The following is a 17935-nucleotide window of genomic DNA, read 5'->3' on the forward strand; positions in this document are numbered from 1 at the left end:
AACCCTAGCCCTAATGGCGCCTGAGGTGTTTTCCGAGACCATCATCGCAATATTATGTTCACTTATTCTGAACACTTGGGCCATGAAGACTCTCAGTATGCTGAAGCCATGGCTCTGCTCTTGGGTCTTAAAAGCTTCAACCATTCATGGGGATCACAAGTGCTGGTGGAAGGAGATGCCCAAAATGTCATCTCCTGAGCAACAGGCACTTCACCACCTCCATGGTACCTTTCTTCGATTTTTTATGAGATTGCTAACATTTGCAGGGATATGGATGTCTTATGGAACCATATCTGGCAAAAGTCCAACGAGTTCGCCGATCTTCTAGCAAAAGACGAAGCTAGGGCCCATGCAAAAGACCCCGCCCGGTCCATCTCCTTTTTGCTCTGGACCACAGAGGGCGTACAAGCGTTTAGTTACACCTTAGTACAGATCTTGTAATCGGGCAAGTCTATAAGCCCCAATGTTTTGTAACTCACAAATATATCTATTGTAATCAGACAAGTCATAAGCCTAGTTTTTGTACAGGGTCACTTGACCTATTTTTTTACCGAGAGACCCGATTTGTGGGTACTCTCGGATCCCTCTTCTGTACTCTATACAACAATACAAAAGTTAACTTTCTGTCAAAAAAAAAAATTAACCCTTCAACAGAAATAAAATCCAGAAGTACTAAAATGTCCCTATAACTTACGTGAGTATAGAAAGACCAAAAAATCCCAATTATTACAAATAACCCCTTTTATTAGCTCTTTTTACTAGGATAGGCCAAAGAACGTTGGCAACTCGCTTTTAACATTAGATATCTACATGGTCTAGGCTGTTGAATCCACGTTTTTTTAACATTGGTCGACGATACGTCCATTAATTTCTCTCAATGAACAACTGGCAAACAAGACTAGTTGACTGTCCAACTTCGGTATTGTTGGTTCATTATTTTGTCCTATCTTGCAATTGAACAAAGTCTCTAATATCTACACTCTCAAAAAAAAGATGCAACGTTATGTCGTTTCATACAAGAAATGTGTACCATTTAAGACAGCATCCCATCTTCCTATATGATGTCTACTATTTAACAAAAAAGCATCTCAACCAGGATATACTTTGTAATGTTTAAGAAGGCATCCCATCTTCCTACATAAAGATCATCTACAAAAGCTAATTGTAGAAGGTTTTTCAGCATTCTATTAGAAAATATGTACCTTGGGGATACTTATTCTCTTTTCTTATTTTGTTACTGCTGAAAGCTTTATTTGTATGCCATTGGCTCCCATTAGGATATGCTTCTTAGCACCATTTCACAGTCCTTGTAGAAAGATAGAAAGCTAACATTCACATCTTAAATGCCCCTCTTTATAGAAACATTATGTGGCCAAAATCTATGACATTAGAGGGATACCAAATACATGAGACCGATAGTATATATTGTAATGTCAGACCATTTGTGCCCGATATATACAAACTAGTTTTTTTTAGTGCGCAATAGTTCAAGTATAGAAACTAAGGAAACCACAAAATCTGCGACGCAAAGGTGATAACAGTAATAAAAGCCACTCCTTACTTGATTCACCGATAAGAGAGAATATTTCATTTGAAGACAATAGTCTCGCACATATCAAAATTGCTCTGGAGCGCAATATGGACTCCGCTGATGAATTGCTGCATCAGGAATTTTGTAAGGTCATCAGAGTAAAAGGATACAGATGGTTATGAAACCCCTAAATGTGACTCCGTATAAAGATTGTGCTTTTATTACCTTATCATTGAGATCAACAGCTGAAGCAGGGATGTCTTTAAGAGAGATTCTGAACTATATGGGGATGCTGCTAACTGTGAATAAAGCATAACACAAAGGCCCATATGTTAGGGTTTTCTCTAACTGATCAAAACACAAGTTCAAGGCTCAAGAAATTTTCATGACTTGAAAAAACATATCATGGGATTTACTTGTAATGCTTGCAGGTGTTAGTTATGTATGTATTCATTTGAAAGTAAAGAAGGGAAGGAAAATTCCAGCTATCCATTCAAATATCAATAGATATCCAAACTATCCACAATATGTTCAATCTGCAGTCATGAATAGCTGTTTGAGGGGACCAAAAATTGTTTCAACTCTTGTCTTTGGCTTTATCCAGAGAAAGTTAGGACTTCCTCAAGGACCCTAAGGGATTAAAAGTCAAGGAAGAAGCAACTGAGATCCAATTCAACTCTAGGCCATATGTTAGGTGTGCTAACCAGAACTTCCCAAAAGTGGTGGCAAAGATGGTCCACATATGGCAGCAATAGGACCAAAGTTCAAAAAGGTGATACTTAACTTTTAAAAACTTACATGTTTTAGGAAAAAATATCTTTTCAAATGATATTCTGATTAAAATATATAAAAAAAAATCCAGATCCCTTATAAAAACAATAGAAATACTTTTGAAGTGATTTTGGCTAATATGCCATCCGAAATCCTTATAAAGTTCATCCACTATGCACAAAGCCCTATGCAGATCTACATTCTTAAACCAAGCTTGAAGTTGAATAAGAAAACACAGTTCAAATCCAGAAGCAACTAGATAGGTCAGCTTTCCTAGCATATGCTACAAGCTCAGCTATAATAGAAAAAAAAAAGTCCAAAAGGTCAATTAGCACTAGGATCCTAAATCATACGCCCATAGAGTGGATTAAACAAAAGAATTCATCGATCTTTCCTTCAAGTTGAAGTGCTTAAAAATGACGAAGTTTATATTTGCAAATCCAAGGATTTAATCGCAGGTAAGAGGATAACACAATGAATCAGTCAAACCATCAGAAATAGTTCAAACCTAAGATGCTGCCAGAATGATGTACAAGACAATTTCCAAATTATGTCTTATTACCTCGTAGAGAACTTCCAAAGCACTCAAAGTCATAAGCACATCAGATGTGTTCTTCACTTCTGCCTCCAATACGTTAAGAAGACCTGATTCATAGACGGCCACTGCTACTGAGCTAGATATGGAGAACAGCTTTGCGATGAGAGCCAAAATCCGAATCCGTGCCTGGAGCAAGTCGATATCAAAAAGCACAAGTTACACAACATAGAGCAGTAGAAACATCGCATATTTGTCCATGGCCAGAAAGAAATCAACATGATATGCAGACAATGTGTATGATATAAAACAGTACAAACTAGCACAGACATTGTCGATGCATCTTTCAGATAGTTCAGATAGCACACACAAAATTAATAATAAGCAAACATATTTCAGATAGCTGAGTTTGCTAACAAGAGCACCGATTAAATAATTGCTAGACAAGTTAGGATGTCCAAAATGTAAAGCATGACTTCTCCAAGAAGTGCATAAAAACAATGAAAAATAAATTAATAAAAGATTTTTACAAATACTACATAATAATAAGTTTGATTATATTGCAATATAAAGAGATAGACAATTATAAATAATGCTCAACATGTATTATCAAATAATTCAAAAATAAACGACAAATAATGCTCAACATGTACTATAAGATAATTAAAAAATAATGTTGCCTCAAAGTCAATGAGGTCTCAATACTCCTGACTGGTTATGGCAATCTCATACTATCCCATACATTTTAACAATAACATTAGCCGTAGTATATCGCATCCACTAGACTTAGATATTATTCAACACCATATGAAAAATAAGACATTTAATTTAGTTTATAAAATTTAGAGTATTTAGTGGAGTTTTGAAAGCCTTTTTCTTGCATTAAAATGCAATACATGAAACAATTTTACAGTGTTTGTCAAAAGCTCTTACAATGGAGCTGCTCTTCAAACTCATTCCATTCTCCCATTACACAATATAAAAGGAAAGATCCCTTGGGCTCTTTTCATGACTATTCTATTATTTACAATTTGCCGCTTACATATAAACACAGACACATACATATGATAAAGTAGATGAAAATGGCCTTTTAGATGCAATGCACATACCTCTTATCTAAAGATAGCTAGGGGAAACAGATTATTTCTATATTGGTAAGGGTGAATTTATCTACCACATCACTTTAGAAGTGGGGCAGAGCCCTCGAGTTGCCCACAAACTTTAGATTTGGAATTTCAATGACGGATATTGCAGTTCCAAGAACACAAAACATGATTTTATCTTCCAAGTAAACAAAACTCTAGGAGATGAAAGTTAATTTATAGAAGTGAGATGTTTTACAGGAGGAGCATTGCCAAAGTTGCAAAATTCAACAATGAAACTGAAATTCAGGACAACAAAGCACCCAACAAATTACTTTCATGTTGGCAAAACACACATTCTCAACAAACTATAAGAAGCAAGAGCATGCATTGCAATAGTATATTTCTTTTTGGCAATGGTCAACAAGGCTTATGGGGTGAAATGTTGGCCGGTTAAGAAACAACATACCTATAGGATGAGTGTAGCTGAGATGAGGATGTTGAGATGGGTGAGGGGCAAGACAAGAAAGGATAGAATTTGAAATGAATACATTAGGAAAAACTTAAGTACGGCTCCAATACACGATAAGATGAGAGAGAGTAGACATCAGTGGGTTGGCCACGTGCAGCGCAGATCCAGTACAATACTTATTAGGAGGTGCGAGTTGGTTAAAATGGAAGGCTAGAAAAGGGCAGAGGGTAGCCCCAAAAGGACCACCGATATGAAAGAAATCACAATTTTTCAAACTAATTGACCACCGATACGAAAGAAATCACAATTTTTCGAACTAATTGACCACCGATACGAAAGACTTGACTAATTTTTTTAACATCGAAAAGCTGTCAAATCTAGTGTTTTACTCTCAAATCTAGAGTTTTCCATATATAGATAAGGAAAAATTTAACTAAGGAATGAATGTGTGTTCAAATCCCTTGGGTTTAGGGCTCCAAATAAAATAGAAAAGGAAAAAGGGGGCAGATTCCTCGTCTTCCCCCCTTTCATATTACTCAAGAAGGTCTGTATAGTGCTCGCCCAAGTAGTGTACATGGTACATGTACCATGTGCCAAATTCAGCAGGGACTTGCTCGAGTCCGAGTCCACTAGGGTGAGTTTTAGAACACTCATTTTGTTTTTTTTTTCAGTCAAACTTTCTCATCAGATTCCCTGAGGGTCTCCTAATAAAGATTTTTCAACCTCACTTTAGAAAGTGAGCTTCAATTCCTTATACTTGGCCATAGTAAAAGCCATGTATGTGGCAAAGTTACCAATACAAAACCGGGTATTCCAGTTATCAGATCTATTAATAGCACCAAAGAACAGATGCTGAACTCATATTTCAGCACTTCACTTTAGACTGCAACAAGAAGCTTTTTTTCTACATGATATTTGTCAGCCTCAACCAAATATTACATAGTTATAAACAAATGGCTTGTATGGGAATCCTATTTGATGATAAGAAAAAAAGAAGAAAAAAATCATCACATTAATCATATTCTACTATAGTCATTTTATTGTGACAACTGAAATGAACGTACCAATGATGAACTGCGAGCTGCCAGGTCTTTGAGTGATAGAGCTAAACCCTCTTTCGTTGGAAACATAATATCCTGGACATAATTAGCGCAAGCAAGACGATATCGATAATTTCATGACATATTCAAAGTACTAGCTACAAGAAACCATAGAAGAAAGATTTCATGCATTACAGCCTTACTAGCCCTTGAGGAGACCTTGCAAGATTCTTTATTGCTTCTGTTGAAGCTTTTGCAACTTGTTCATAACTGCATTACGAAAAGAACTGTATGTTAAGCTCTTGCAACTTGTTCGTCAATACATCACAACAAGAAACATTATAAAAAAGCTAAACAACATCCAGAAGTCCAAACAGTGTCCAAGAAACTAGCTCAAGGATAACCATTATAATGAAGGTCGCCGCTTGCAATGTATAGTTGAAACATCGAAAATCCAAAGCAAATGTTAAACTCATAACTTAAAAGTTTTTATATATGAAGAAAAGAATACAAAAAGTTAAAGGAAACACAATGAGTTTTTTTTTTTAACAATCAAAAAGAAAACATAAAGAAAATAAAGTACTGTAGATGACCTTAGATGTTACCATTACAGCCCAATGACATAAGAACTAACCCAATAGACCGATGCCTAATCCACAAACTTCCTCCGCCAGGACCATTGTTCACTTGGAAATTGCTAGATATATATTCAGGAAACACATGAAATGCAACTTTCAAGAATATCAATGGAGCATAAGTTAACTAAATCCTGAAGGAGCTTACAACAGATCCCCAACACAAGAAATGATATGGTCATGGATCATGCAGTTACGACTCTTTAAGAATCAGAAATAATATAGAACAAACCATGGAAAAATGACATTTTGATTAAATTCTGATGATTCTTGGAATGTTTTACAAAGTTGGGAAACAATTAGCAATATTTTACAAAATTAGGAAACAATTTTGAGTCATCAATACATGCTAAGCATCCCAAGATATTCCAAAACCATGCAGCCAAGTTCACATAAACACCAGTCCAGATCTGCTCAAAGTATATCTCAAATAGCATCCAGCATTCTATTCCTTTCACCAGATCATGATCTATTGAGAATCTACCAACTTTAGGATGGTACAAAGTAACGTTTAGCAAAAAATAAATTATTCATGGTCACGTACTACTCCACCCCAGGCCCTCTTTAACCATGTGTATTGACATTGGTTAACAATATCTTACCCATTTAAGATTTCACTATGGGAGACATATTAAGAAGCCTTTGCACCGATTTTTTGCATGCTTTTTTGTATAAGCATTAAAAACCTCTCATACTGATTCGAGGAAATAGATTCATAGTGAATGAAAATTGAGAGGGCCTCATATACATTCAAGAAAAAATATACTGCATCAAGAAAATGAGAAGATCCCCTACCCATGAATGAGACAATTAACCAGAAGTGGATATATATCATAAGCAACAACTAGTTGCACAGCAGTTCCAACGTCCCTATCATCAGTGTCCAACAGACTTGCAACCTGAGAAGTCGTGAAAGTAGGAGAGCTATTAGAGAACAAAGACACAGGATGAAACTCAATACAAGACCCAAGAAGCCCAATGACCCAAAAAGCTAGCTGGTACATAAGCAATAAAAATACCAAGAACAAGGCACACGCAAGAAAGCAAGAAACCCAAAAAAATATGCAAACATCTAGAATACTCAACCAGAAAACATCAAGTTGAGAGATAAGTCGGATAACAAACATCTATTGATCCATTTCACCAGTAAGGGATCTCATGTGAATGTGTGTAGTGTAATGAAAGAAAATCCACATTAGACCAAGATCCACATGCAAGAGGTAGGAAAACTATGTATCTACCACCATAGTTGCAGTTCTACTCTCTCCTATCAAAAGACAGTTTCTCGAACATTCACAAAACATTAAGCTCTCAAAAAACGAAAAATTCGTATAAAAATTGGATAGGGGTAGCAATTGGGTCAGGTTGACCGGCCAACACAATGGATTGACCCAACACAAGCCAAGTCTAGACCGGTTTTGGACCCGACGGGTAGGCCTTGCAAAGGGCCTGAGGTTGGGTCTGCCCGCCCAAACCAGACTAAAGGGGCCATCGCCTAGGCCCTAGCCTGGTCTGGCAGGGCCTAATAGAAATTAAAAAAATTGAAAAGATATTAAAGGAAACTACAAGGCCTAACCGGGCTAGGCCGGCCATGGTCCTAGCCCTAGACCTGCCCGACCCTAAGGCCATGGTGGCCAGGACCTAGCCCGGACCTCCGGCCAATTTTGTGGTCCATGCCCTACATTTCATGGACGTGCCGGGCCGGGCCAGCCAGTCAGCTCGTTGCCAAGCCTACCAGCTGGTAGCATCTGGGTCCGTTTGACTTGGACCCAACCCTGGTCAGGTCTAGGTCCATCTTGGAGCAAATCTGGTTGGGTCGGAGTCAACTCAAACTTATATTTATATATACATAAAGTAAATATATATTTATATGATAATTATATATTCCACAATATGTTATGGCCTATACGAGAACCAACTTGAGGGGTTAAGACCGTATCCAATTGACCTGGACCCATCTCAGGTCCAATCTGGGTCCGGGTGACTCGGTTTGGGTCCAAGTCCAACTTGGAACCAGACAGGTTGGACCCAACCCGGGTTGGGTTTGTTTCTACCTTGGTCCCGCTTAGCTCAGGTTTGGGTCAATGTCAACCCAGTATGGACCCGCTTAGCTCAGGTTTGGGTCAATGTCAACCCATCTTGGACCCGCTCAGCTCAGGTTTGGGTCAATGTCAACCCATCTTGGACCCCGAACCGTTAACAGCCCTTAAATTGGTTGCTCTTTATGAATTGATCATTGGCAATTATCTTTGTTCCATGAATAAAATTTCTTATTCCACAAGAACACAGCAGATTTGAGCAGATTAGCATGACAAAAGAGTCAAAATCTAAAAGTAAAAATTAACAAATTCCCATTTTCTAGAAATTATATTATAAAGATAGCAAAAGAAGAGAGCATGGTAGGAGAACTTAATGAAAATGAAAAGCATTTTGTTGTCATGAACATTGTTTTTACAATGTGGTTGCATAATGCATTATGCCTGCATATCCGGGATAGGGATAATAAGCCCATCCCCCCCCCCCCCCCCCCCCCCCCCCCACCACCCCAAAAAAAAAAAAAACGACCCTAAGAACAAAAATAAAATAAAATAAGACACATTAGAACCATTTTACATGGTTCTAAGATGATTAAAAACAAAAAAAATCCAAGTTCGATTTTTTTTCTTGAATCAAAATTTTTTAAAATAAAAAAAATTAAGAGATTTTTTTGGCTATCCCTAGAGATTGTTTTGAGCATTATTTCAAAGGTACTTGGCTGAAGATTCACCAACTAATTGAGGGTTTTCAAGAAGACATTACAACATACATAGATACAACATACATAGATAGCCAAAAAGGAAAAAGAAAAGAAGAAATGAGATAAAAAGAATTGATGAAAGAAATTCAAGTATTTCATGACAAAGAAAAAGAAGAAGATGCATAAGAGTTGGAAGTAGGAATAACATTAAAGGGAGAGGATTGTAAATATTGGTAATGTTCTACAAAAAATACATCTCCCTGGCCAATTGATGCATTTTGCACCCAACCCTGAGGTTGTGCTCAAGGAAAGGAGGAGAAAAACAACACAAACCACAATTGACAATATATGCAAGAAAGAAGAGAGGAATAAGGCATATAGGTACATCGATAAGTGGTTTTATTAGGCCATTATTCATTTCAATACCGTAAGCCTCGGCATTTTCAAGGTTATGATCGAGGCAATAAGGCAATAAGACCTAGGACTCAAGCTCCCTTCATTACATGAGCTCAGTGACCATCACGTGATGGATTAATCTGCGGCCACCCCACCACCCCCATCTCCTCACAGGGCTTCTTACTCTTAGGATTTAGCCTCCACCAAGTCGGCCACCATCATTTCTCCTAACCCCGCTCCACTACCGCAAAATACACCTCGTCTTGCCGAACAATCTCCCTTCCCCCCTTTTTGCATCCCGTCCCACATGAAGAGATTGTGAAAACAAGTCTAAGCTTCTCTCGTCCCTGATCGGAACCTTCCAACCTAGTCGCCATAATATTAGAGGGATTGAAAAGGCCGCTCAAAATCATTGGGGAGAACCAAACCTTAACTGCAAATGCCTAGCAAGTGGCGATATCCTCTTTACCTTCCCCTCATCGAAGAGCGCCCAACTGGCATTACACGAAACCAAAACTATCACCTTCCATGGAGCTCAGTGCCACCTCCGGGCCTGGTCAGCCAAAGTGGGATCTATTAGGAAGTAAAGGGTGTGGCTAACCTTAACCATATCCCACTCCAAGCATGGTCTCCTGAAACTTTCCGACGTCTAGCGGCAGCTTGCGGGTCTCTCATCTCAATTCATTGGATTTCGATTGAAACCCTCCCACTAAGTTCTATACGAGTGTTGGTGGAAGTTTTGGACCCCAAACGCATTCCCCAAGCATTATGGATTGAAGTTGACGACCTTTACTTTCCAGTGTCGATCTCCTGGTCCCCGGCTTCCCCTCCTTCTCCCCATTTCCTCCACTATGATGCCCCTGCTAAATCATTGGACGCTTGCTCTGATTCATGGACCCTGATTTCTAAGAAAGCTCGTCAGTGTAGGAGACGCCGCCGACCTCCAGATCTGGCCATTGGTAAAAGTACGCCACCATGGCCCCCAGCTCCCTCCGCCTCCGGCACCGCTGCTTACTCCCGACCCGACTCTTAGCGAGCCTGCCTTCCTTGGCCCACCTGCTGATGGTTCACCTACCTTTTGTCGTCGACTCGAAAAGGAGGCGTAGTGTGCTTCACCACCCATCTCTCTGTCTTCGGGCCCCATTAAGGACCCGGGCCCGTCTTTCTCAAAATCCCCCCCTTCCTTAGTTCAAACATCTTCCCGCCCTCCTCCCCGGCCTGACATTTTCCCCACCAACCCATCCTCCTCTGTACCCCTGTCGCTCCCCTCTGCACCCCAGGGCTAGGTGTCGTCTGAGGCTTTCATGCGTACACCAACTTCCCATGATGACACTGCGACAGCGCCGTCTTCCACAACCCTCCTGTCCCCCTCACCGCTTTCATCCCTTCAACGATCAACTCCTGCCCACCTATCACAAGCTCTGCCTCCCTCGGCTGCGACCTCTCTCTAGGTGTCACCCGCCCTACCAACCATAAGCCATGTGTCACCTGCGCCGCCACTGCCTACTCCCCCCTCTGGTGATGTAGCCACATCACCCCCCTTTTTACCCTTGCCTCCCTGCCATCCGTTTCACCTAACTCCATGGACGTGTCACGTCCTGTTTTCACTCCCCCAGTAATCGAAGAACCCCACCCTCTTGATCACTGACACTTGTCGACTGTGCAGCCTTCCCCTCTCCACCTGTCACCAGCACCGTCTTCGGCTTCCCCCTCCTTAGCCGACGTGGCTACATCACCCTCTCCCTCTACTTTCGCACCCCCGTCCACTGTCCCACCACATCCGTTGAAGGGTCATGTCCTGATCTTACCTCCTCAGATCTCCCTCCTCTTTTAACCCCTCCCCCTATAGGCTCGCCAGCCTTTCCATCTTCCTCCTCTTTGGTACCTCTCCCTTCTAACCCACTCCTTTCCCTTACCTATCATTCTTTCTGCCTCACGAATATCCTCACTCCTTCACTTAGTCCAGAGGAGTCCTCTGACCTTCGTCTTTTCCTCACTATGGACAAGAACCTCCTCCCTCAAGGCATTGTGACTACCCAAACCTAGGACCAATACCCCTTGGATCTTGACTCAATCTCTTCCATGCTGGCCCCTTATCTCTCCTACACCCCATACCTGGTTCAAATTACCAAGGTTAATACGCTCCATTTTACTTGGCCTCCCTCTCACCCTGCTCAATATGCTACTCTCTCCTCTGTTCAGACACATCAATTCCTAACCTATTTCCCCTCATCCCTTTCGTCCCCTCCCCTGCCTCAGTACCCTGCCTCGGTTAACCCACAAGCCCTCTTCTCGTCCTACTCCCCTTCCCTCATACTACTGCAGCCCACTTCTTCTTCGGTTCAGCCCTTTATCGCCCAATCATCTTCCCACAGTTCCTCCAACCCGGGTCCCCCTATCCCTATGCCTCTGCCTGGGGCTGTCTGTGAGTCCCTTCCTCCTTTACCATCTGAACTCTACCCCCCCCCCCCCAACAATACAAAGGTGCAGTCGGAATCAGTGGAAGAACCAACAGCGAGCCAAAGTCTGCCCAACTCCCCCCCCCCCCCCCCCTACCCCTTGAGGACACAAAGGAGCCAGACGAGAAACAACAGCATCGAAGCAAAAATGAAGGAGATGAACAAAATCATGGGTTTCCATCATGATGGCCCAGAAGGACCGGATCACAAGTTCTTAATGGCAAATGCGCAAAGCAGATTCAAGGTGAGACCCAAAGGACAAAGAGAATTACTTAGTCCTTTCTCTTCTATCTCTTTTCTAGATAAGCCTTCCTATGACTCCCCATCTGCTTCCCTAACCTCATGCCCCAGGAGGTCATCTAGGCTGGCCTCTTTCTCTTCTTCCCCTCCAGACCCATGAAGATAGTCACATGGAATGTTAGGGGGCTGGGACAGCAACCCAAAAGGAACGCTGTCAAAGATTTAGTTCTCAAACACTCGCCCACTATCCTAGCCCTTATCGAAACCAAACAACCAGAGCCTACCCTTCAGCTCATCCACCAAATTTGGGGCAAAAGACCTACCCAATGGGTATCACTACCGGCAAATGGGGCTTCTGAAGGTATCAGGGTGATTTGGAATCCCTTGGACCATTCTCTTATTTCTTCACACATAGGGGTTTTCTCTGTGACCATTTTATTATCTAGTGTCCCTGATGGTATTCCCTGGAAATTCACGGCCATTTATGAGCCAAACTCTACCTCACTCAGACACAGTTTGTGGTCTGAACTGGATTACGTTGAAGCTCTTCCACAACCTATTTGGTGCTTGGGAGGAGACTTCAACGTTACCAGATGGTCTTATGCGAGAAACTCCCTTACCCCCATCTCTCAGGACATGAGGGACTTCGCTGATTTCATTAGCAGGAATGAACTCATTGATATTCCTCTTCAAGGCAATCGCTTCACTTGGTCAAATCATACCCAAAATCCTTCCCTCTCAAAACTTGACCGCTTTCTGTTCTCCACAAATTGGGAGGAACAATTCCCGGGGTCCCATGCTTTGGTCTTACCCAAACCTATCTCTGACCATTGTCCCATTTTCATGGACACCAACACAGTGAGAAGAGGCCCAAACCTTTCAGGTTCAAACTAGTGTGGCTAGAAGAGGCGACTCTTACTACTATGATACCAACCTGGTGGGATTCCTTCTCATCCCAGGTTAGGGGTAGAGCAGGCTATATACTCCAGTCTAAAATCCAGATTCTCAAAGCTTCTATCAAAACTTGGAGCAAAGATATATCTGGAAACTATTCTCAAATCAATCCTACCTCGTGGATACCATCAAAGGACTAGACAGCCTTGAAGAATCCAGACCTTTGGACACCTCCGAAATTAACCTCAGAACCCAGCCCAAACTGGATTACATGTCCACTCTTAAAAAAGAGGAGATTTGTTGGTTCTAGAGATCTAGGATAAAATGGTTAAAAATGGGCGATCAAAACACAGCCTTTTTCCATAATACAGCTAACTACCGTAGAAGGGAAAATACTATTGCAATGCTTAAAGTCAATAACAGCTACCTGGCCCAACCAGCACTAATAGAGCAAGCTATTATAGAGTTCTTTCAAACTCTATACACTACCCAGGCTGGCCCGCGACCTTTAATGGCTGATCTTGATTTCTGGGTCCTCACTAGCGATCTAGCTACTTGGATAGAGCAACCCTTCTCTGAAGTTGAAATTGTACAAGCAATTAATGCCCTAGCCAAAGACAAAGCTCCCGGTCCAAACGGTTTCCCGATTGCACCCTTCAAAATTTTTTGGAGCACCTTTCGTCCCGACTTCATGAATTTCTTTGAGGAATTCTTCCAAAGGGGAGTCATCCACAAAGCAATCAATGCCACTTCGTAGCCCTTGCTCCAAAAGTTGAAGGCACAGAGGAAATCAAGGATTTCCGCCCAATTAGCCTTTTGAACTCGACTAACAAAATATTGGCTAAGGTCCTCTACTCTAGACTTCAAAAGGTCCTCCCCTTTGTGATCTCTCCATCTCAATCAGCCTTCATCCAAGATAGATAGATCTTAGATGGAGTTTTGGTGGCTAATGAGTGTATTCACACAAGACACTTAGCTAAGAAACCTAGCTTAATCTTCAAAATAGACTGGGAGAAAGCCTATGACCATGTAGACTGGTCCATCTTGGAAGAGGCCATGGTTCGAATGGGGTTCAAGGAACGATGGAGGAGTTGGATGAGAGGATGTTATTCTCATCCTCATTTTTCCATTATCATCAATGGGACACTGAAAGGCTACTTCCCAGCCTCGAGGGGACGCCGACAAGGGGATCCCCTCTCCCCCTTCGTTTTTGCCATCACAGCGGAAGTTTTATCGAGCTCCTTATCCCATCTCTATCAATCTGGTCCTCTTTCCGGCTTCAAAAGTAGTAATCAGGGCCCAACAGTGTCTCATCTGCAATACGCAGACGATACCTTGGTCTTCCTCGACGCTACACCAAATGAAGTCCATAACCTTAAACTTTTCCTCCTGTGTTTTTAGAAAGCAACAGGCTTCAAAGTAAACATGGAGAAATCTAATATGATAGGAGTAGCGATGACAAATGCAGAGGTAAGAGAGCCCTTATCCCAAATTGGGAATGTAAAGTGGAAGACCTTCCACTAACATATCTGGGCCTTCCTTTGGGACTGGGGAAACCAAAAAAGAGGCTCTGGTCCCCGGTTTTAGATAAAGTTGAGAGACACCTCGCTAGTTGGAAAGGTGGATACCTTTCCCCAACAGGAAGAGTTACCCTGATCAAAGCCACCTCGGCAAATACTCCGGTCTACTTCATGTCCCTATACCAGATGCCTGCACAAGTAGCCAACCGCATAGAACAACTTATGCGGAATTTCCTTTGGTCTAGGCAGGCAGAGAAGACTAAATTCCATCTTGTAGCTTGGGAAAACATTTGCCTACCGAAGAAGCAGGGGGGCTTAGGAATCCGGACCCTAAGAAAACAAAACACAGCCCTCCTAGGCAAATGGTGGCGGCGCCTAGCTTCTCAACCTGAGTCTCTCTAGGCTCATGTGCTACGTCGCAAATACAAAATCCAATACGGAACATGGGTACCAGAGAGGCTCCACAAACACAGAGCGTCAGGGGCTTGGAAATCTTTAGCCTCCTCTTTGTCACAGTTCAGAAGACACATAAGATTCCATCCTAGATAAAGACATAGAGTAAAATTCTGGACAGATTTATGGGTTGGAAACTCTCCACTGTGCCAGACCTTCCCAACCCTTTATTCACTTGCATCCAACATAAACTCCACTATCGCCGAGGAAGTGCCACTTTCAGGCCGACGGAGAGTCTGGAATCCTTCTTTCCGAAGAAACCTCTCAGACAAGGAAACCTACAAATTCCAACTACTTTCGACGGCTCTCTCCTAGCGTTTCTTCCCAACAAATGGGAATGATACTATAGTTTGGAGCCTCACCCTTCATGCCTCTTCACAGTACCTTCCTTCTATAAAAGCCTCACCCTACCCCCCACCTTTCCTCTCAACCCCACCTCAATCTTGTCAAAAGTTTGGTCAACCATTGCCCCACCTAAGATTCAGTTTTTCAATTGGATAGCCTATTCCCAAAGAGCACCCACGTTGGACCAATTACAAAAAAGAGGAATTGCAATCCCCAATAGATGCTCTCTGCGTCTTTGTGAGAAGGAAACCAACCCACACCTCTTTATACATTGCGAATTTACCCATAAGCTGTGGAGTCTTGTGCTACAACTCTTTGGCATCCAATGGGTCATACCACCCACAGTCAGGGCCCTTCTATCTTACAATCTGGAGCTCAGTGGCCTTTGGTCGGTAAAACCTTATGGAAGGCCACGGTGGCTGCTACCATATGGACAATATGGATAGAAAGGAATAACAGAATTTTCAATGGACTTTGACTCCACCCACCAGCTCTCTTCCATAAGGTTACCTCGCTGACCTCTTTTTGGGCCGCCAACCACTAAATTTTCTCTGGATTATCAAGGAACATCTTCCTTTCAAAATGTCCTCCACCATAGGCCACTAACAATCTCAAGAGCTAGCAATTAGCAACCACCACCAGAGGGCAGCATCAAGCTAAATTTCGATGGTTGCTCACTTGGAAACCCAGGCCCAACAGGCGCCAGGGGCGTCTTTAGAGACTACCAACAAAATGTCCTCCTCACCTACTCCGTGTACCTTGGAATAAATGACTCCCAATACGTACAAGCCATGGCTTTACTATTGGGTATTAAAAAATTCAACCCATCTTGGGGCACACATCTGATTGTGGAAGGAGACTCTCAAAACACTATTTCTTGGGCAAGTGGCATGATCTCCCCCCCGGCAATTGACAACAATTTTTGATGAAATTACTTACATATGTAGGGATATGAACATCTTATGGAAGCATACATGGAGGACGTCCAACGAACTCGCAGATCTCATGGCGAAGGAGGGAGCTAGCTTTCACATGGAAAACCAGGCCAGGTCCCACTCCTTTTTTGTTCAGGACCACAGCCGCACTACATAGCCTGCCCCCACTCGAGCAACCAACAGCTCCTATGTCTTTTTGTCTGTCTTTTTTTGTAAACTCATTGTAAATCTTGATACATGGGCGGATCTTATAAGCCTTTTTGTACATGAATGACTGATGTATTTTACTGTTAGACACCCATAATTAGAGGGTGTCTTCAGTTTCATCACAATTTTGTAACTATTACTGTCATAGTAATACAATGTTAACAATTCTCAAAAAAAAACCAAATAGACATTCTTCAGCCAGCTTTTTTTCTTTTTATTTTTCCATTTGACTTCTGATGTATGTGAAAATAGAAAATAGGAAAGTAACTAATGACAATTAATTAAAGGGTGCGGTTTGTATAGAACCTAGGCTCTAAACAATCAAATTAGAGCCTACCTTCAACTAGTGTCGAGAAATGTGATTTCAATATTGGAAATTTTTGTGATAGCCTTAAAATATATTTTTATATTTATTTTTAAAGTTTAAAGCTTCAAAAATAGTGTAGATTGACAGATTTATGAAAACTTGAAAATCTTGAAAAGTGACGGTCCAAAAATGCGTTACAAAATACACTATTTTCAAAACTTGAAATCTATTTTTTTCTCGTGTCATGCTTCATGATGTCGAGATGATCAATTTGAAGATATTTGAACATCAAAACAACCTCTTCTAGTGAAATTTTTGAGGTAGGCTCAAATTTGATTGTTTAGAGCCTCGGCTCTATATAAACTTTTCCCTTAATTAAATGGCATCATCTGCATGATACAAACACTAGTGCAAACACCTAAGACGTAATGTGTAAACTACCGATTATGACTTAAAATTACAAAGCGTGCAAATTAATCAATAAACCAAGAGACGGATTGAGATACTTACAGCCTTGCAAGCTAAACATTTGACTGCTTCAGAGTTTGCCTGCAGACCAGCTTTTACATATGGCTGAAAATTTTCAAAAACATAGACTTCATGGAATCAGGCACAAGCATCATTCTATGAGATAACCTGAACTATTCAGCACTGTGGAAAAAGAATATCCCACGTTCAGTAGGATATTTCAATTAATCTTTTGTTGTTTTCATTGCATCAAGTAACTTATTTGGGCTTTTTTTAGAAAAAATGGTATGGGACAATGAAGTAACTACATGTCTCTTGAGAAAAAAAAAAGTTCCTAAGACTCTAGACTAACCCGTAGGATCATGTTTGCACGGTAGAAATCTAAGCTTCCTGTCACATCCCAAGTTCACTAACATTCCTGAGGTGAGACGGACTATTCTTATACTATATATATATATATATAGAACAAATTCAAATTCTTACTTACCAAAACAGATTTTTTCCATTTCTTTTAACCTGTGCAAAGTCTATTCACAACAAATATTATACATGAAGGCTAAGTATATACATTTCTTGATAGAACAAAAATTACAATGGTGCAGATAAAGGGAATGGTGACGTTCAATTAAAAGTTGTGAGGGAGGACACAAAAGTGTTGAGAGAGAGAGAAAACATACACATGCAATCCATCAAAGCTCAGCACCCATACTCATCCTTCTACAAAAACGACATCTCCACATGAAAATAAATAGGAGAAAAAGATATTTATGCAAAATACTACACCTCATAGTGCATAGGTGTCCACGATACATGAAATAGAGGGTGGCTAGCATACACATCCTGATGGATGTGTCAAGAGGTCAACAAACCTAATTAATAACCTGCCACGTTAAACAAACAATGCCCTG

The 17935-nt window shown here is 41.2% G+C and overlaps 1 protein-coding gene across 12 annotated transcripts in view; it reads right to left on the reverse strand.

Annotated features, from left to right (window-relative positions):
- The window catches only part of LOC18448936 (ARM repeat superfamily protein), a 33807-nt gene that overhangs the window by 13406 nt on the left and 2466 nt on the right, over positions 1 to 17935 (reverse strand). For 4 of the 12 annotated variants that reach the window (XR_016058746.1, XM_088871030.1, XM_020676406.2 and 1 more), the window contains 7 exons: positions 17070 to 17132; positions 6862 to 6965; positions 5635 to 5701; positions 5456 to 5527; positions 2865 to 3026; positions 1757 to 1830; positions 1562 to 1659 (listed from right to left, as the gene is read on the reverse strand). Coding sequence is in view for 11 of the 12 variants with exons in the window: in XM_020676406.2 (XP_020532065.1) it covers positions 1562 to 1659; positions 1757 to 1830; positions 2865 to 3026; positions 5456 to 5527; positions 5635 to 5701; positions 6862 to 6965; positions 17070 to 17132 (640 nt within the window). In the remaining variant the exon portion in view is untranslated. Of the gene's footprint in view, positions 1 to 1561; positions 1660 to 1756; positions 1831 to 2864; positions 3027 to 5455; positions 5528 to 5626; positions 5702 to 6861; positions 6991 to 17069; positions 17133 to 17379; positions 17475 to 17935 lie in introns of those variants that run through there. The other 8 variants (XM_088871032.1, XM_088871043.1, XM_088871029.1 and 5 more) reach the window with 4 other exon arrangements.

Source organism: Amborella trichopoda, chromosome 1 (genome assembly GCF_054954075.1).
Source record: "Amborella trichopoda isolate Santa Cruz 75 chromosome 1, AtrichopodaSantaCruz75HAP2 v2.0, whole genome shotgun sequence".
Taxonomy (NCBI): Eukaryota; Viridiplantae; Streptophyta; class Magnoliopsida; order Amborellales; family Amborellaceae; genus Amborella; species Amborella trichopoda.